The sequence below is a fragment of the Ovis canadensis genome, chromosome 2, assembly GCF_042477335.2.
Source record: "Ovis canadensis isolate MfBH-ARS-UI-01 breed Bighorn chromosome 2, ARS-UI_OviCan_v2, whole genome shotgun sequence".
NCBI lineage: Eukaryota > Metazoa > Chordata > Mammalia > Artiodactyla > Bovidae > Ovis > Ovis canadensis.
In genome coordinates, this window is record NC_091246.1 from 244,735,502 (window position 1) to 244,756,137 (window position 20,636).

The 20,636-nt window shown below is 50.5% G+C and overlaps 1 protein-coding gene across 1 annotated transcript; it reads right to left on the reverse strand.

The window, feature by feature from the left end:
• Positions 1-242: 242 nt before the first annotated feature.
• On the reverse strand, positions 243-14,373 carry THEMIS2 (thymocyte selection associated family member 2). Its single transcript, XM_069578879.1, has 6 exons — positions 14,109-14,373; positions 11,568-11,708; positions 7,810-8,220; positions 4,821-5,893; positions 1,328-1,484; positions 243-895 (listed from the first exon to the last, which is right to left on the reverse strand). The coding sequence occupies exons 1-6, from the start codon at positions 14,200-14,202 to the stop codon at positions 843-845; spliced, it is 1,929 nt and encodes a 642-aa protein (XP_069434980.1). The 5' UTR covers positions 14,203-14,373; the 3' UTR covers positions 243-842.
• Positions 14,374-20,636: the final 6,263 nt, after the last annotated feature.

Consider the following 20,636-nt stretch of genomic DNA (forward strand, 5'->3'; position numbering starts at 1 on the left):
AGCACCGGAGGGATGGTAGCAGGCAAAGGAAGGACACTCAGGTGTAATACCTAGAATCCAGGAGTGGAAACTGGACCCTTGATTCAGCTCCCACCTCAACTGGAGACTCCTACCATCTATTTGTCTATCCTGTCCTCTGCTGACAATCCTGCCATTGTCTACCTCAGAGAGTTGAGAGTTTAGATACGGCTTGTAAAGAGTCTGGCACACAGATGCAACTTAATAAATGATCATGATTATCATTCTTCTAGAAGCTCAGATGTAATTTTTATTTTCTGGTTTTATAAAATAATATTGGATAGTCACCTCTACCTGTTCGTGTGCTGGGTGCTGTAGAGATGAGGAAGACAGTCCTGGTCCCTCAGAGGCTCAGAGCCGGGGATGGGGAGGGGGAGACGAGAGTGGATCAGGGGTGGTACATGTTTTAAAAAAACTCCCACTGCAGCGTGTGGTCAGGATTGAGTCCCCAGAGGCAGGAGGCACTGTGCTGCCAGCATCAAGGTGGGCAGTCTCTTGGATTCATTCCTGCACTAACTAGTGGGGCGGCTGGTATTGCGGACGCAGGATTGAGTAGAACTCCATCGGCTACTTGATACCAAAGCTCTGAGGCTGAGAGAGCCAAATGCAAGATGCTGGGCCCAGAGAAGCCAGCTCTGGGTGGCAGGAACCTGGAACTGAGGGGAGCTGGTGCAGGTTTCCAGTCAGTCCCCAGACGGCCATTCCTTGTCCACAGTCTGATTTCTGAGAGGTCTTGTCCAAGGTCCTCTAAAAGCCTGTAACTGTCAGCTGGTATCTCAGATTCCCTGAGAAGCAGCAGTTAGGACGTAAGCTTCCTCCAGCGCCTAGAGGGTTTTCGAAAACTGCTCAAGTATTTCTTCGTAATCGTGTTCATCATCTGCAAAAGAATCCCGGTCAGTAAGGCTCTTCTGCCTCAGGTTGCTTCCCCTCTTTAGGGCACTTCCACCCCCTGGACAGGGGACGGTTTGGTCTGGATGCTCTAAGGTCCTTGCTAGCCCAGAAGCCACAATTGGTTGTGTCTGCACACTTTGCCAACCTTGCCGTGTGCCTCGGGGAGGGTAGTTGGGGGGGTGAAGTCATTTTCCTTGCCAGGGCCCTGGAGCCCCTAGGAGAAAGACAGTAAGGATCCTTCAGCCTAAGCTCTCCCCATATAGGCCTGTGCATCAAACTAGGACTGCAGAAGGGTCTGCCCACAGGCAGGGCCCTGCTGAGGGTATGGCTGGTGCCATCAGAGGCAAAGCAGCAGCAGAATGGTGTGGGGGGTGAGGGAGAAGCAAGGATTGGATGAATACGGGCTGAGGGAACTCACCTGAATCTTCAGTGATGGGCATAGCGGTCCTGCGGCCCTTCTTGCGGCCAGGAACCTCACTGTATAAATCAGAGCTGTCCTGGGTGACCTTCGGCAAGGACTTCGTCCTGAGTTTAGGCAGCAGAGGTGGTTCCTGCAATTCTGAGACTTGAGAGGACTACGTGGGAGAAAAAGCAGAAGTCAGCAGGGTCTCAAGACACGGGGTGGCAGAGTCCACGAAACGCAATTTCCTCCAAATGTTACTTCCTCTGCTTCCCTCTGAACTTCCCTCTCAGGGTAGCACATCTCAGAACACCAGGACTTTTTGCTACAAGGATTTGAAATGTTCTTTGGCAGGGGAAAGGGGGGTCAGGATTAGGGATAATGGGATTGGGGGCCAGACAGGAAAATGTCTCTGCATTTTTCCATGGGGATTTGGTCACTGTCCTTCAGATCTGTCGCTGAAGGAACAAAATGTAGTCACAAAGCCTCAGAACAAGAGTGCAGGCTGAGGAGCGTCCCAGAAGGAAGAGGACTTTTACTGAACTCCTTCCTACCATGTGCCAAACACACCATGTGCCAAACACTGTATGCATGTCGGCCCATTTCACTCTCTGAGGAGCTGTCTGAGTCCCCAGTTTGTAGGTAAGGAACCAGGCTCAGTGAAAGTGTGCCGCACCGTGCCTCACACGGGATCTCTGGACAGGTCAAGCTTGGGACCCAGAACAAGTCTGTGACCTCTAAAAAGCTGCTGGTCGGGACGTCCCTGGCGGTCCAGTGGTTAATAATCCGCCTGCTAGTGCAGGGGACACGGGTTTGATCCCTGGCCTGGGAGGATCCCACATGCTACAGGGCAACTATGCTTGTGTGCCACAACCACTGAGTCTGTGCTCTAGAGCCCACGTGCCGCAACAAGAGATGCCACTGCAACCACAATGAGGAGCAAGCACACCGCAACTAGAGAATGCCCACGCCCGGCAATGAAGACCCAGCGCAGCCAAAAACAAACAGAACAAAAAGCCACTGCTTTTTCCACCATGCTTTCAAGAGCAAACAGTACAGCTCCCTGGTGAGCAGCAGAGAACACTCGTGCCCAGGGAAGGAAAGTTGCTGGTTCCAGAACAACAAGCAGGAAACGGGCCCAAAGAAACCAAGGCTGGGGCGGAGGTCCCAGCTCCGGACCGCATTCTTTCCAGCACTGTCCTGTGTTCCAAATGTCCTAGTCTATTCTTGATTCTTGGCAGAAAACAGCTACCCTACCTGCTGCCCCACAGATATGAGTCCCTTCTAGGGCTGAGATGGCTCGGGGTCGTTTTTTAACTTCCACCACCATCCCACTACCTCCCCACATAGTACAAATACAAGTCTCTCCACGTCCCAAAATAATAGGCTGGTTAACAGTTTACAAAGTGCTTTTTATACAACTCATTCTCCCCTGTGCCCCAACACCCATTCTCAGCAAAGTATAGCAGGTAGGTGCTCAGGCCATGTGGTCAGACCCAGTTTCAGCCCCCAGCCTGCCACTTGCCAGCTGTGTGTGTGTGTGCGTGTGTGTGCTTAGTCGCTCAGTCATGTCCGACCCTTCGTGGCCCTTTTGGCTGTAGCCCTCCAGGCTCCTCTGTCCGTGGGATTTTTCAGGCAAGAATACTGAAGTGGGTTGCCATGCCCTCCTCCAGGGGATCTCCCCAATCTCCCCAAACCAGAGTCTCCTATGTCTCCTGCATGGCCAGCAGGTTCCTTACCTGCTGAGTCACTGGGGAAGCTCTAACTGTGATCTCAGGTAAACTCCTTCACCTCTCTGTGCCTCTTGTTTCCTCAACTGTAAAAAGAACTGCCAGTGCCCACCTCAGGCAGGTCGTGAGGGCTGGGTGGGGCTGCATACAAGGTGCCTGCCCCAGAGTAAGCGCCCAACGAGAGAAAGTGAAAGTGGCTCAGTGGTGTCTGACTGTGACCCCATGGACTATACAGTCCTTGGAATTCTCCAGGCCAGAATACTGGACCGCGTAGCCTTTCCCTTCTCCAGGGGATCTTCCCAACCTAGGCAGTCGAACCCGGATCTCTGCACTGCAGGTGGATTCTTTACCAGCTGAGCCACAGGGAAGCCCAAGAATACTGGAGTGGGTAGCCTATCCCTTCTCCAGTGGATCTTCCCGACCCCAGAATCAAACCAGGGTCTTCTGCATTGCAGGCGGATTCTTTACCAACTGAGGCTAACAAAACCGCACTGAGAATTAGCAGCGTTCTCTCAGGCTCACTGGTGAGGAAACGTGCCCAGAGCAGGGGTACAGGCCACAGAGTGAGGAAGCTGGGATGTGAACTTAGTGTTTCTGACTCTGCGGTTCTTTCCCCCTTGTTGTGATTCAGTCTGGTTCCGTTCAGACTCACTGGCAGTGAGTTTTTGTCTGAAGAAAGTTTTTCTCACTTTCTCAGCCTGCCTTGGAGTCGGTGGAGCATGCCCCACAGAACTGTTGTTCTAGCCCAAGAGACCAAATACAACTGATTACAACTTCATGACTGGACGTCCCTGGTGGTCCAGTGGTTAAGAATCAGCCTCCAACGCAGGGGACATGGGTTCAATCCCTGGTCTGGGAAGATTCCACAAACTGAAAGATGGCTAAGCCTGGAGCCCATGCTTGGCAACAAGAGAAACCCACACACCACAACTCGAGTAGCCCCCGCTCGCTGCAACTAGAGTGAGTGCGCACAGCAGTGAAGGCCCAGTGCAGCCAAAAAAACAAAAACGACACGGCCCCCCCACCTCCAGGCTACACACAGCATGCAGTGTGCATACAGACAAGGACGGACTGTCACTGCCTTGGAAGAAATCTAAGCGGAGCCTTGCCCTGGAGTCTGAAAGGAGGAAGAACGTTCCTGGCAAAAAGACCGGCTTGCGTGAAGTGCTGAGGTGGGTATCTTGGCATATTGAGGGAGCGTCAGGAGTTGGAGCGTGGGCTGCTGACACGGAAAACAGGCCTGGGAAGGCGAGGCTGAAGTCAGCTCTAAAGGACCCTGGATACAATGTTAGGAGACTCCATCACCCCCGGCAACGGGGAGCCACTGAAGGGTTCAGAAGATGGGGCTGAGGCCCCTCAGCGACCAGGAGATGTGGGAGGCCATTCCGATATCAGTGGGGAGAGGTTGAAGAGGCTGCTCTATCGGTTCCGGTGAGAAATGCTGCAGCGTGAGCTGGGGAGTGGCAGCAGGGTTAGCAGAGACAGCAAGAGCCCCGTGAACTTGGAGTCGCAATGCTATGCTCCAGTTCAGGGCCCTTGAACTGTGTAACTCGGGGCGCATCTCAGAGTCTCTGAGACCTCATTTTCTCAACGGTAAAATACAGATAATCACACTGATGTCAGGATGGTCAGGATGGAATAGTAGGTACCAGGTGTGCATGTTTATAAACTGCAGGTTCCCTACAACTGGAAGAGAAGCGCGATGCCAGACAGAAGGAACAGCAGGACTCGAATGATCCCAACAGAGGGCCCCTCCCTCCCCGCTGGGGTTCTCTTGGTACCTTGAAGCCTTTCTCCTTGTGCATCTGCTGCTTCTGCTCACTGAGGCCCTTACTCTTTGGCGGCCTGGGCGGGGGAGCTTGACTCTCGAAGGCTGGTAGCTTCCGCAGGCTATAGTAGAAGGCCTCCGTCAGCTCCTCCACTGTGGCCGTGGGGAGGGCCCCAGATGGCTGGCCCGGCAGCTCCTCGACCTCCACGACAGTCAGGTCCAGCCACCGGGGAGGGATCTCGAAGCACATCTCGGGGTCGGAGTCCAGGCTGACCACCAAGAAGGGTTCCAGGATCTTCTCTTCCAGCTGCAGGCCCGGGAAGGAGGGCAGAGGGTCGGCGGGGTGCCTGGGGTCCTTGGCCACCACCTTGACCTCACAGGGCAGTGAGAACTGGGCAGTCAGGTCCTGCAGGCTGTAGCGCCGGGCATCGCTCAGCTCCTCCACAAAGCCGCCAGAGAAGTAGAGGGGCAGCAGAATCTGTTCTTGGTCCTGCACCTCTTCATCCTCCCAAGCCTCTTCCTCCCCAGTCTGCTCACCTAGCCGCTGACACACCAAGACATCTAGGTCCCTCTCGTGTTGCCCAAGGGCCTGGCCAGACCCCAGCACCTCCAGCCTATCACCCACAGCCAGGGACGCAAACCCCAGGTTCTCCAGCTCATCTCCCTCACAGTCCTTTGTGGTCACGACCCGGAGCGGCTGGCCCGGCTGGAGAGCACCCAGGAGGTCGTAGGCCGTGGGGAACTCTCTCGGCCGCCGCCGCAGCTTGCCCCGGTAGGCCCCGGAGATCATGAAGTGTCTGGGCACCTTCCGGCCTCTGGTCGAGGCCAGGAACCGCCAGGGCGGCGAAGCCACGCCACGGAGGCAGAGCCTCTGGCCCTTATGTAAGGAGCGCAGCCACGGGCTGAGGAAGTTGGGGGACCCCTGCGGAACTTCCAGGATCTCTGTGGCCAGGGGGAAGGGGCCTCCCCGGGCCAGGGCCTCGCTCAGCAGCAGCGGTTGTATGAAGTGAATGTGCTGCGAGGAGACGGTGACGTCCTCCACGTCGACCTCCAGGGTGGAGGGGATCTTGACGACGGTCCTGCGCACTGTGGAGGGGAGAGGTCAGCCCGGGCCCACGCCCTCCTCCCCTCAGAGGTCTGGGCCTGCTGACCTCCTGCCTGTCTCCGTCTTTTCCTTCCTACCAGCACTTTCCTATTGTGCCAGCTTCCTCGCCCACTCCTTTCCTTCTACCTCTTTTAAAAAAGTTATTATAGGGACCTCCCTGGTGGCCCAGTGGTTAAGACTTCGCCTTCCAATACAGGGGGTGTGCGTTTGACCCCTGGTCGGGGAACTAAGACCCCTACATGCATGCCTAGTGGCCAAAAAAACCAAAACATAAAGCAGAAGCAATACTGTAACCAATTCAATAAAGACTTTTTAAATGCTCTACATTTAAAAAAAAACTCTTTAAAAAATTAATAAAACGTTATTATAGAAAGTGTTAAATGTTTACAAAAGTAGAATAGTATTGTGAACCCTTATGTACCTATCACCCAGCTTCAACATTTAAACCCGTGGCTCATCTTCTTTCATTTATACCCCCTTCTATCCATTCCCCCTCCACTGGGTTACTTTGAATCAGAATAATCATATCTTGCCATCTGTGACCATTTCAGTGTGTATTGCTAAAAGAAGGGATAATTAAAATTTTAATAACAACTAGGCAATGATCACATTGAAATAATAATTTGGTAATTCCTTAATATCACTGAATATCCAGTCAGTTTACTTTAAAATTTTAATTGAATTTTGAATATAATTGTATATAACAATATATACAAACTGTATATATTCAAGTTGTGTATAATTTGAAGATAATTTTGAATATAAACTGTCTTTCCAAATCCTTTCTGGATTTGAATAGATAAAGTCAAATCAAGAAAAACACTGACTGCATGACTCTGGACAACATCCTGCCCTGGTACTGAAAGTGCCAAGTGCATAAACTCTAAGAGAATGAGGAAAACTGGTCTACCCACTGTGTTGTGTGAGTCATACCACATGCAAGTTGGAACAAGGAATGTTCCCATTTTGCAGATGAGAACACTGAGACTCCGAGGAGTGGTGGTGACTTCCCTCGGGTCATATGGTTGGGATTTTTGCTCTGTGCCAGATGAGCTGATAATTGGTTGAAGCTGGGAGATGGGCAGATGTGGGCTCATTTTATATATATATATATATTTTTTCTTTCCTTTAGAATGTTTTCTAGATTACCTGAGCTGCCTTATTCTCCAGGGGAGCCAACTCATTATTTAAAAAAACAAAACAAAACAAACTACTAAACAAAGCATAGGTTTTTCTTAAGACAGTCCTCAGTGAAGCTTCTAGTAGCATCCAAAGCAGGGTTGATGAGACACAGGTCTGCCCAGTCGGAGGCCAAGCCTGAGTGGAGGTAGAAGAATGGGGTGGGGGTGCCCTGGGAACCTCGACATATACACCCATTCTTCTGTCTTTGCTCCAGCGTGACCACCGACCTGCCAGACCTGGCAGGTTCTGCCTCTGCTTCACCAACGCTCTGTGTGTGCAGCCACCAGCCCGCCTAAGAAGTGATCTATGAAACAGCCAGGGAACTCAGCCAGTGCCTTCCCAGCCTGGAGGCCCTTCGCCAACAATCCTGCCCTCCCCAGAAACAGGAAAAGACATTTCTCCAGAGCAAAGGCTCAAGGTTTCACTTTGTAACACTGTTTCTTTGTCCTAGCAGTGGGCAAGCGCACAACCCAACTTTTGCCCAATTTTATAAACTATATGGGATCTCACCCAAGTTACCCTGTTTTCCTATCTCCTTTTGCACCCAACTTCCACTGCTGGGGAATCTTTACTCCATTACATTGTATATACCAGGTAAACCACCCAGAATCCCTGGTTTATCCATAGGGAGGGGGCATCATCCATCAAAGCAGCTCCCCTGGGACCCCTTTGTTCCTCCCGCCTCCCACCCCCATCCTCCTGCCCGGGAACTCACAGTGCATGATGGCTTCGACCTCATACTGGGGCTTCAAGATCAGGGAGCGCCAGGGGAAGGCAGAGCAGGTGAGGAGGGTGTCCCTCATGGTGGGGTCCTGCAGCACCTGGAGCAGGGTCCGAGGGGGCCCGGGCTCCAGTTTCCAGAAGGGCCCCTGCTGGGACAAGGGCAGGTGCAGAAAGACCTGCTGGGCCCCAGAGTCCAGCACACAGCGGGCACAGCAGGCCCCCTGGTGCATCTCCACGGCCTCCAGCTTGAGGGGCTGCTTTTGAGGCACCACCCTGGCCTTGGTGGTGATTCTGTGGGTCGACATGAAGTGAATGGGCAGTGACTTGGAGCTCTGGGTTGCAGCATAGACCAGCTCCTCCAGGGTTCCATAGCTCTGGCGGCCGGTGAGGGGGCTGAAGTGGCCTGTGGGGGCACAGCAGGGGGTGTCAGGGTGGGGCAGGCTTTTGCTCAGCCTAGGGCCGTGAACCCCACACCCAGGTCTGGCTGCAGAGAACCAGGCAGAATCTCAAGGACAGGGGTCAAAGGTGGGCCAGCGTTGGCATATCTGGGCTGCAAGGCTGAGGGACTAGAGGCAGCAAGTGACCATGTGCGAATGGACAGCGAGGGGCAGGGCTGGGGACGGTTTCTTCCGACACAGACACAGAGGGACTGTCACCACGGGCAGAACAGGACAGACACACTGACGGCCACGTTTTCCCGCCTCCCAGCCCCTCCTGCCTCTGAAGTTTTCCATCTTTGCCCCCAGACACCTCAGCACTGCTGTTTCCACACACCAGCTCCCATCACCCTGTCCTGGGTGGGTGAGCGCCACTATCCCTCCCAAACTAGAAACCCAAGAGCTACTGGTCAAATGACCTCTGACCACCCTTTTCCCCTTCCTCCCGCCACCCTGTCCGTTCTTCTGCTACCAGACTGGCCTAAGATACCCCATGTCTGGAGGTAATATCACTTCTAGCGTTTTCCTGCCCAAAACCCTCCACAAAAATCTATTCAAGGAAACACCACACAAACTCGGTCTGAAGGACATTCTGCAAAAGTACGGATCTGGACTGTTCAAAAACATTGATATCAAGGCAAAGGCAGGTGGAGGAACTATTTCAGCCTGAAGGAGACTAAAGGAGGCCAAACGGAATGTCATGTGTGATCTGGGGCTTGATTCTGAATCAAGGCAAACACCAGGCTATCAAGGATATTATAGGGCAGCTGGTGAAATCTGAATACAGACTGTGGGTTAAATAGTAGTATTGTATCAATACTAGATTTTCTGAATTTAATCACTCAACTACAGCTTTGTGAGTGAATGCCTTTATTTTCTAGGAGATACACTGAATATTAGGAGTAATATTTAGATATAATGGGGCATCATGTCTGTAACTTACTCTCAAATGGTTCAGAAAAAGATATATATATATATATATATGCAGAGTACATCATGAGAAATGCTGGACTGGAAGAAACACAAGCTGGAATCAAGATTGCCGGGGGAAATATCAATAACCTCAGATATGCAGATGACACCACCCTTATGGCAGAAAGCAAAGAGGAGCTAAAAATCCTCTTGATGAAAGTGAAAGAGGAGAGTGAAAAAGTTGGCTTAAAGCTCAACATTCAGAAAATGAAGATCATGGCATCCGGTCCCATCACTTCATGGGAAATAGATGGGAAAACAGTAGAAACAGTGTCAGACTTTTTTTGGGGGGGGAGCTCTAAAATCACTGCAGATGGTGACTGCAGCCATGAAATTATAAGACGCTTACTCCTTGGAAGAAAAGTTATGACCAACCTAGATAGCATATTGAAAAGCAGAGACATTACTTTGCCAACAAAGGTCTATCTAGTCAAGGCTATGGTTTTTCCTGTGGTCATGTATGGATGTGAGAGTTGGACTGTGAAGAAGGCTGAGCACCGAAGAATTGATGCTTTTGAACTGTGGTATTGGAGAAGACTCTTGAGAGTCCCTTGGACTGCAAGGAGATCCAGCCAGTCCATTCTGAAGGAGATCAACCCTGGGATTTCTTTGGAAGGAATGATGCTAAAGCTGAAATTCCAGTACTTTGGCCACCTCATGAGAAGAGTTGACTCAATGGAAAAGACTCTGATGCTGGGAGGGATTGGGGGCAGGAGGAGAAGGGGACGACAGAGGATGAGATGGCTGGATGGCATCACAGACTCGATGGACGTGAGTCTGAGTGAACTCCGGGAGTTGGTGATAGACAGGGAGGCCTGGTGTGCTGTGATTCATGGGGTCGCAAAGAGTCGGACACAACTGAGCGACTGAACTGAACTGAACTGAACACAGATATATAAAAAGATTATATATATACACACATATAATAGTAATATTTGTTCATATGTATGTATATGTATATATAATATACAGAGAGAGAAAACAAATGTAACAAAACGCTTAATAATTGGTGAATCTGGATAAACAGTATATAGGAATTCTAGAAAGTCTTCTGTAAGTCTGAAATTATTTCAAGTTTTTAAAAAATCCTCAAAATAGAAAACAAAACATATCACTTCCCTTTTAAAAACCCTCTTTGGCTGCTTAATGCCTTCAAAATAAAGACTGAAATGGATCGGTGCCTCCACACAAGCGCCCCCCCCCAGTGGTCTGCCTTCCACTCATCTCCCCACCTCTTGCCCCTCACCCGGAACCCACGCCCTCACCAGGCCCCTTATAGACCTGATGCCCCATTATATCTAAATATTACTCCTAATATTTGGTGCATCTCCTAATGAACAAAAACATTCACTCACAAAACTGTACTTCAGGGATTAAAATCAGGAAAGCATACTGAGAATAAGCCCTCAGAGGGCACCTGCTCCGAGCCCAGCCCTGGTCTCATCTCATCGTACATGGCAACTCGTTTAATGCTCGCATCAACCTTGCTGTTGTTCAGTCGCTCAGTCGTGTCTGACTCTTTGCCACTCCCGTGACTGCAGCACGCCAGGCTTTCCTGTCCTTCACTATCTCCCGGAGTTTGCTCAAACTCATGTCCATTGAGTAGGTGATGCCATCAAGCCTGACTGCCTCATTACAGAAGACAGAGCTGAGGCAGAGACCATGGGAACTCACCACGGCCACAGCTAGTAGCTGGCAGACCTGGGAATTCCCATCCAGGCTGCTGGTTTTAGCATCTGGGCCTGTGGTCCAGCACACTGCACGCCTCCTGCAGTGACTATGCTATGTGAACATGCCACTCCCTCTAGCTAGGATCCTTGGTCCAGCTCAGGTGCCACCTTCCCCAGGAAGCCTGCACAGACCTCTGAGGCAGGCCCCTCGCACCCAGGGCCCTCTCTACATGGGTGCCTACCTCTGCTGTCCTCCTCCCTGCCATCCTGGAAGCTCCCCACCGGAGGAGGCTGTATCTAATTCATCCTGAGCGCACACCCCCCAGCCCCTAGCACAAGGCCTGGTGCGCAGCAAGGATCAATAAATGTTTGGTGAGTGAATATGGGAACAAAGATGAAAACAGGCACGTGGACAAAGACACAAAACAGGAAAAGTCCTCGCCAAGAGGCAGGAGTCATCAGAGATGGACGAGGAGAGCACACAACCACGCCGGCTCAGGGCACTGTCAGAGCGCTCGGAGGTCATCTACGCCTCGGGGCTGTGTGGCGGTGGATGTGAGGGCCGTGGAGGACAATCCAGAGGGCTGGGGGTTTGTGCAGGGGTCCAGTGGGTCCGAGAGTGTGCCTGGAGGGTTCCGGGGCACTCAGGGAGGCAGAGGTGCCCGCCTTACCCTGGAAACTGGGAGCGAGCTCGGTGGTCTGGCCTGTCCCCGGGTTCTCACAGACCACCTTTTGGAGGCGAATATGGGTGACCTTGATCAAGTCTCCTGTGGAGAGGCAGCACTCGTTCCCAGAGATCTCGTAGATGGAGCCTGTGGAGACACAGCAAGCTCGGTTTCGCCCAGTCAGCAAATGCCAGTCACTGGGGGCCAGGGCTCTGTTCCCCCAAGACTCCACGCACCATACCTTTGCCCACACTGTTTCCGCCACCTGGAATGCCCTTCCCTGTCTTCCCTGCCCCGCACCCATGGGCTCAGCTGTCCTCAGGCAGCATCGATGCCGCTTTGCCTGTGTTTAGAACTGACTGTACCCCTCTGTGGTCACAGCCCCTAGCCTCTGGAACTTAACTCATACAGCAGGACTGATCCAGCCTACGCAGCACAGGCCCAGCCTCGAACAGGGTGTGTAAGTCATGAATGAATGAACCACCCAGTAAATCCCAATTCCCTTACTGCATGGTAAGTCGTTTCAGTCGTGGCCAACCCTTTGGGACCCTATAGACTGTTAGCCTGCCCAGCTCCTCTGTCCATGAGATTCTCCAGGCAAGAAAACTGCAGTGGGTTGCCATGCCCTCCTCCAGGGGATCTTCCCCACCCAGGGATCGAACTCAGGTCTCCTGCATTGCAGGTGGATTCTTTACCATCTGAGCCACTAGAGAAGCCCAATTCCCTTATTAGACAGCTGCAAAGTCAAGCCCAGAGAGGCTCTGAGATCACACAGAGCCAAACACCCACCTGGCACTTTCTTCTTCAAATGACTTGTTTTTAAAGGAAACACAGGAGAGAATGGCGGGCCACTGAGAGAGTGGGTCCTGCAGGCAGGGTTCTGGGTCCCCACTTTCAAGCACAGTAGCCCCACTTTTCCTGGTTTCAAGAGCTTAAAGCAGCATCCAGAACATGGAAGGCACTCGATAAAGATCTCTCCACTCGGGCAGTGCATAGGCCCCCACCCCGCCATCCTGCTGAACGAAGGACAGACCAGTGCAGGTGGGCAAAGCTCACGACCACCTGACTCTACCGCACACCGAGGGCAGCCCCGGCAGGGCCCCCAGGAAAATACACTCAGGCTCCAACACACAGTTCAGGCTCCAGACCCTTGGGGCTGGTAAGAATAGCCTTGGTGCTGGAGATGGACTCGATGCCCGCTGCTGTGCCCAGTACTACAGGGGTATAACCGTGCTCAAGACCCATGACTGTCCTTGGAGACAGGACAGCCCACGATGATCAGGTAATCAAAGGCATCACCAGGACTCAGGCCTGGATGTCTGCCTCCAGCCTGGGCCTTCGAACCTCACAGAGACCAGAGCCACCTGTCCCACCAAGATCACCACGGGCCCCTCTCCAGCTCATCCCCACCCCCACGCTGCCACCCTGTCGGGTTCTTCTCTGCTTACTTCCTCCACTTCCCGCCTCCCGGGGTGGGGCTGGGGAAGCAGAATGAGGAAACACAAATATTGTGACACAGAGCGGGGTGGGGAGGGAGTCCAGAGGAGAGTAAACAGCAGAGATGCCTGCAGGAAGCCCCCCGAGACAAGAAGAGTGACATTTGAACCCAGATCCCTCAGAGCCCCAAGCGGGCCTGGCGGCAGGTCCTGCCCCCGGTGGCCCTCCAGGTGTCTCACCCTTGATCTGTGACCCCACTTGGAGCCTCAGAACGCTCCTATGCGGAGCAAGGGAGCAGGTGGAAGGAACAGGATGGGTCACCAAACTCGGGCAGAGTTTGCTCTCTAAGGAAGGAGCCTCCCCTACCCCACCCAGATTCTCGCTTCCCTCTCTCCGCCGCCTCCTCCTTCCCGACTCAGCCGCCCACAGTTCCTCCCGCCCGCCCCCCGCTCAGAGCTGCCGCCTCTCTCTGCACCTTCACGGCCTGTCAATTCTCCCCCTGTAGATCTTTCGAGCAATGACTATTGAGGGCGCCCCAGCTGTGCGCCACCCCTGTGAACCAGGCGGGCTGCGGCCAGGTGGGCAAATGTGCGGGCGTGCAAGGAGCCAGGAGGGCTTCCCGGAGGAGGAGTCATTTCCGCTGCGAACCGAAGAGCTGGTCGAATCAAGTACTGCCCAATGCCGAGCAGAGGGGCAAAGGCGGGACTGGAGGGACCGAAGAATAGGACACGTAGACAGGTGTCAAGGTGGGGCAGCGGAGGGTACACGGAGGGGAGGGCTGACCTGGCGCTTCAGAATCATCAAGCAACAGCTCCGCGTCGCCAGCGCCTGAGTGCCGAGACCCCGCACGGTCGGACCTCCTGCAAGGCTCCCGACGGTTCCAGCCCAGCTTGGCTCGGTTCCACCCACCTGACTATCTGAGCTCAGTGACTTCCCATCGCCACCCTGCGAGGCAATCAGCGACCCCCCCACCCCGCCTCCACTCCACGGAGGCAAAAGCCGTAGCCCGGAGAAGTTGGGGAACAGGCCCCAGGTTTCCAACGTCCTGGTCGGGGGAAACCGGTCTGCGGCGGGGCCGTGGGGTCGGAGGGGCCTCGGCCCTTCACTCACCCTGGAAGTAGACCCCCGAGCAGACCCGCAGCACGCGCGGGAGGGAGGCGGGGTCCAGGGCGCACACGAAGTCCTGCAGCGACACCGGCTCCATGGCCCGCGCGGCTCGCTGGACGCGGACTGAGCTGCCTGCGCGCGGTCCAGCCCGGGCCGGCCCAGAGGGGTGGGGTAGGCCGGAGGCCCCGCCCAGGGGCGTTCCAGGACGCCCACCTTCCCCTGCCGGCCCTAGTTCCCGGGTCTCTACACCGGGGTTGCAGTACCCACCTCTCACACTCGTGGCGCTATTGTAGAAGGTCAAGACCAGGACCTGACACCGGGGAGGGAGTTCAGTTTCAGTTCAGTCGCTCACACGAGTCTCTTTGCGATCCCATGGACTGCAGCACGCCAGGCTTCCCTGTCCATCACCAACCCCCGGAGCTTACTCAAACTCATGTCCGTCGCGTCCGTGATGCCATCCAGCCATCTCATCCTCTGTCATCCCCTTCCCCTCCCACCTTCAATCTTTCCCAGCGTCAAGGTCTTTGCAAATGAGTCAGTTCTTCGCATCAGGTGGCCAAAGTATTGGAGTTTCAGCTTCAACATCAGTGCTTCCAATGAATATTCAGGACTGATTTGCTTTAGGATGCACTGATTGGATCTCCCTGCAGTCCAAGGGACTCTCAAGAGTCTTCTCCAATGCCACAGTTCAAAAGCATCAATTCCGTGCTCAGCTTTCTTTATAGTCCAACTCGGACATCCATACATGACTACTGGAAAAACAATAGCTTTGACTAGAGGGGCTCTGGTCAATAAAGTAATGTCTCTGCTTTTTAATATGTTGTCTAGGTTGGTCATAGCTTTTCTTCCAAGGAGCATCTTTTAATTTCATGGCTTCAGTCACCATCTGCAGTGATTTTGGAGCCCCCCCAAAATAAAGTCTCTCATGTATCCACTATTTCCCCATCTACTTGCCATGAAGTGATGGGACTGGATGCCATGATCTTAGTTTTCTGTATGTTGAGTTTTAAGCCAACTTTTTCACTCTCCTCTTTCACTTTCAAGAGGCTCGTCATTTTCTGCCATACCGGTGGTCATCTGCATATCTGAGGTTATCGATATTTCTCCCAGCAATCTTGATTCCAGCTTGTGCTTCATCCAGCCCAGCATGTCTCATGATGTGCCCAGCATGTCTCATGATGTACCCTGCATATAAGTTAAATAAGCAGGGTGACAATATACAGCCTTGACATACTCCTTTCCCGGTTTGGAACCAGTCTTTTGTTCCATGTCCAGTTCTAACTGTTGCTTCTTGACCTGCATACAGATTTCTCAGGAGGCAGGTCAGGTGGTCTGGTATTCCCATCTCTTTAAGAATTTTTCAGTTTGTTGTGGTCCACACAAAGGCTTTGGCATAGTCAATAAAGCAGAAGTAGATGTTTTTCTGGAACTCTCTTGCATTTTTGATGATCCAGCAGATGTTGGCAATTTGATTTCTGGTTCCTCTGCCTTTTCTAAATTCAGCTTGAATATCTGGAAGTTCACGGTTCATGCTTTGTTGAAGCCTGGCTTGGAGAATTTTGAGCATTACTTTGCTAGTGTGTGAGATGAGCACAATTGTTCAGTAGTTTGAACATTCTTTGGCATTGCCTTTCTTTGGGATTGGATTGGAAACCGACCTTTTCCAGTCCTGTGGCCACTGCTGAGTTTTCCAAATTTGCTGGCATATTGAGTGCAGCACTTTCACAGCATCATCTTTCAGGATTTGAAATAGCTCAACTGAAATTCCATCACCTCCACTAGCTTTGTTCGTAGTGATGCTTTCTAAGGCCCACTTGACTTCACATTCCAGGATGTCTGGCTCTAGGTGAATGATCACACCGTCATGGTTATCTGGGTCATGAAGATCTTTTTTGTATAGCTCTTCTGTGTATTCTTGCCACTTCTTCATATCTTCTGCTTCTGTTGCTGCTGCTGCTGCTAAGTCACTTCAGTCATGTCTGACTCTGTGTAACCCCATAGATTAGGTCCATACCATTTCTGTCCTTTATCAAGCCCATCTTTGCATGAAATGTTCCCTTGGTATCTCTGATTTTCTTGAAGAGATCTCTAGTTTTGCCCATCCTATTATTTTCCTCTATTTCTTTGCATTGATCACTGAGGAAGGCTTTCTTATCTCTCCTTGCTATTCTTTGAAACTCTGCATTCAAATGGGTATATCTTTCCTTTTCTCCTTAGCCTTTAGCTTCTCTTCTCAGCTATTTGTAAGGCCTTGTCACAAAACCATTCTGCCTTTTTGCCTTTCTTTTCCTTGGGGATGGTTTTCATCACTGCCTCCTGTATAATGTCATGAACCTCCGTCCTGGGAGGCTCTGAGTAAATAAAAGCTGGTCCCCATGTGCCTAGGCTTCAGTGATGTACTCCATCGTGGAGGGGGGAAGGAGGATGAAGATGAAGGAGAAATCTGCTACTTCCCCCCGCCCCCACACCCTGGTTATTCCACCACACTCCCCCCCCCTCAACATCCTCTGCCCTGGTCAATTAGAACTCCTAGTCCAGTTCTGAGTCTCACAAGAGGGACACAGCCCTGCCCTTTGGGTTTGAGGAGAAAGATAAAACATCAGGTCTCCTGAATCCCTCTCAGGGACACTTCACGGTCCTCGACCGACAGGGAGCTCATTAACTTTCCAGGATGCTCCTTCCCTCTGGACAGCTCTCCTGAAAAATTCTTCCTTGGGCTAAAGAGAAATCTGCTTAGGACAGAGACCAACTATTTCCAGTGACCACAGAGAGATGGATAAGGATTTTCCATCTCCCTGTCCCTCAGCAGTTAGACCAACTAAGGTTCAAATCCCAGCTCCTTCTCTTGCTTGTTGTATAATTTTAGGCAAATCCCTTTGATTTTGAGTTTTCACTTCCTTACATGTAAAATGGAAGAAAGAATCTTTTCTGAGCTGGTGTGAGAATTAAGTGAGATAATATAGATACTGTGCAGATGCTTTATTTAGGTTTTTGTCACTATGAGAGTAACAGAAGACTTCTAATCAGAAATCATAAGCAAAGTTTAAAATAACAATAACAAGACATTTGACAGATAAAAAGAGGACATTCTTTTCTCACCACCCAAATATAACTAACATTTTGCAGTGTACTTTCTACTCTTTATGATGCTTGGGAGTGTGTGTGGTGATTTGTTTATTTGTTTTTGATTTTTGATTTACAATAAAGTTGCAGAAATAGTAGAGATTTCCCATATATCCCTCAGCTAATTTCAAATTTCCCTGTTGGTAGCATCTCACGTTACCAGGGTGCATTTGTCAAAACTCAGAAACCAACATTGCTGCATTGCTGTAAACTGAACCACAGACTGTATTTGAATTTTATCTGTTTTCTCACTGATGTCCTTTTTCTGGTCCAGGATCCCAGCAAAGATTCCATGTTGCATTTAGTCATAATGATTCCTGTCTGTGACACTGTCTCAACTTTTCTCTGACTCTGTGTTTATAACCTTGTCTTGAAGAGTACTCGTCAGATATTGTCCCTCAGTTTGTTGTTATTGTTGTTGCTGTTTTCTGATGTCTTCCTATGGCTAGACTGGGGTTATGAATTTTAGGGGATTGTTACTTCCCAGGTGAGGTGCCCTTCTCATCATATCCTCTGGGGCGTACATAACATATCCACGTGACTTCTCACTGTGATGCTAACCTTAACCGCTGGGGTGCAGCATCCAAATAAATTATTTGGAATTCTTCTATAAGAAAGATTTGTCTTGGGCTTCCCTAGTGGTCCAGTGGTTAAGGATCTGCCTGTGCCAATGCAGGGGACACGGGTTCAGTCCCTGGTCTGGGAAGATTCCACATAATGCAGAGCAGCTAAGCCCACGTGCCGCAGCTACTTAGCCTGAGCTCTAGAGCCCCTGCTCTGCAACCAGAGAAGACACTGCAGTGAAAAGCCTGTGCACCGCAAGTGGAGAAAGCCCTGGCTCAGCAAGAGAGACCCAGGGCAGCCAAAAATAAATAAATGAAGTTATTATTTTTTTTAAAACTGTCCCTCCCCCATTTAATTATTTATTTTATTTCGTTTATTTTGGTTGCGCTGAGTCTCTGTCGCTGCACCAGGGCTTTCTCTAATTGCAGTGGGTGGTGGCGGCTCTTTGTTGCCGCATGTGGGCGTCTCATCGCCGCGGCTTCTCTCCTTACAGAACACAGGAGGTGTGGCACGAGGGCTCAGCTGCTCCCCAGCATGTGGAGTCTTCCTAGATCAGGGATCAAACTTGCGTCATCTACACTGGCAGGCAAATTCTTCACCACTGGACCACCAAGGAAGACCCTCCCCCCATTTATTTATTCAGTTATTTATGTCAGTATGGACTCATGTATATTTATTTTATACGTTGACTATAATCTAATACTACGTTACTTAGTTGCTCAAATTCTTCCAGCTTTGGGAGCTCCTCCAGTCTGGCTCCTGGGACCCTTTGCCATAGCCCCATTGTTCCTTTCTCTGAGCACTTCCTTACTGCCTGGTGCTATCAGACGCTCCCGGGTCATCTTGTCTTCTCCCTGCCCTCACCATACAATCAGCCATTTCTCCCAGAAGCCAGGATTTCCTTTTATCGGAGAATGGTGTTTAGAAACCACACTCGAGTTGCTGAGAGTCTCCATGCTACTGCATTGCCTGTTCTTTTTGTCTTTTTTTTTTACCCTTGCATGACACCACCTCCTGCCCCATGACCCAGCTGATGTCAGGTACAGCCCTAAGTTCCAAGAAGAAGCTCCTCTGGTACAAACTTCCACTTGCAAAATGAATGGGTGACAGGAAAGAAATATACAGTGTGGGGAATAGTAAATATTATGTAATATCTTAGTATGGTGACAGATCATAACTAGAGTCATCATGGGGATCATCCTGAAACGTATAGAGATATTGGCTCACTGTGTTGTGTGTCTGACACTGTTTCTACTGTTTCCCCATCTATTTCCCATGAAGTGATGGGACTGGATGCCATGATCTTCGTTTTCTGAATGTTGAGCTTTAAGCCAACTTTTACACTCTCCTCTTTCACTTTCATCAAGAGGCTTTTTAGCTCCTCTTCACTTTCTGCCATAAAGGTGGTGTCATCTGCATATCTGAGGTGATTGATATTTCTCCCAGCAATCTTGATTCCAGCTTGTGCTTCATCCAGCCCAGTGTTTCTCATGATGTACTCTGCATAGAAGTTAAATAAGCAGAGTGACAATATACAGCCTTGACGTACTCCTTTTCCTAATTGGAACCAGTCTGTTGTTCCATGTCCAGTTCTAACTGTTGATTCCTGACTTGCATACAGATTTCTCAAGAGGCAGATCAGGTGGTCTGGTATTCCCATCTCTTTCAGAATTTTCCACAGTTTATTGTGATCCACACAGTCAGAGGCTTTGGCATAGTCAATAAAGCAGAAGTAGATGTTTTTCTGGAACTCTCTTGCTTTTTCCATGATAAGCGGATGTTGGCAATTTGATCTCTGGTTCCTCTGCCTTTTCTAAAACCAGCTTGAACATCTGGAAGTTCACGGTTCACGTATTGCTGAAGCCTGGCTTGGAGTATTTTGAGCATTACTTTACTAGCATATGACATGAATGCAATTGTGCGGTAGTTGGAGCATTCTTTGGCATTGCCTTTCTTTGGGATTGGAATGAAAGCTGACCTTTTCCAGTCCTGTGGCCACTGCTGAGTTTTCCAAATTTGCTGGCATATTGAGTGCAGCACTTTCACAGCATCATCTTTTAGGATTTGAAATAGCTCAACTGAAATTCCATCACCTCCACTAGCTTTGTTCGTAGTGATGCTTTCTAAGGCCCACTTGACTTCACATTCCAAGATGTCTGGCTCTAGATTAGTGATCACATCATCATGATTATCTGGGTCGTGAAGATCTTTTTTGTACTGTTCTTCTGTGTATTCTTGCCACCTCTTCTTAACATCTCTGCTTCTGTTAGGTCCATACCATTTCTGTCCTTTATCGAGCCCATCTTTGCATGAAATGTTCCCTTGGTATCTCTAGTTTTCTTGAAGAGATCTCTAGTCATTCCCATTCTGTTGTTTTCCTCTATTTCTTTGCACTGATTGCTGAAGAAGGCTTTCTTATCTCTTCTTGCTATTCTTTGGAACTCTGCATTCAGATGCTTATATCTTTCCTTTTCTCCTTTGCTCTTCGCTTCTCTTCTTTTCACAACTATTTGTAAGGCCTCCCCAGACAGCCATTTTGCTTTTTTGCATTTCTTTTCCATGAGGATGGTCTTGATCCCTGTCTCCTGTACAATGTCATGAACCTCATTCCATAGTTCATCAGGCACTCTATCTATCAGATCTAGGCCCTTAAATCTATTTCTCACTTCCACGGTATAATCATAAGGGATTTGATTTAGGTCATACCTGAATGGTCTAGCGGTTTTCCCTACTTTCTTCAATTTGAGTCTGAATTTGGTAATAAGGAGTTCATGATCTGAGCCACAGTCAGCTCCTGGTCTTGTTTTTGTTGACTGTATAGAGCTTCTCCATCTTTGGCTGCAA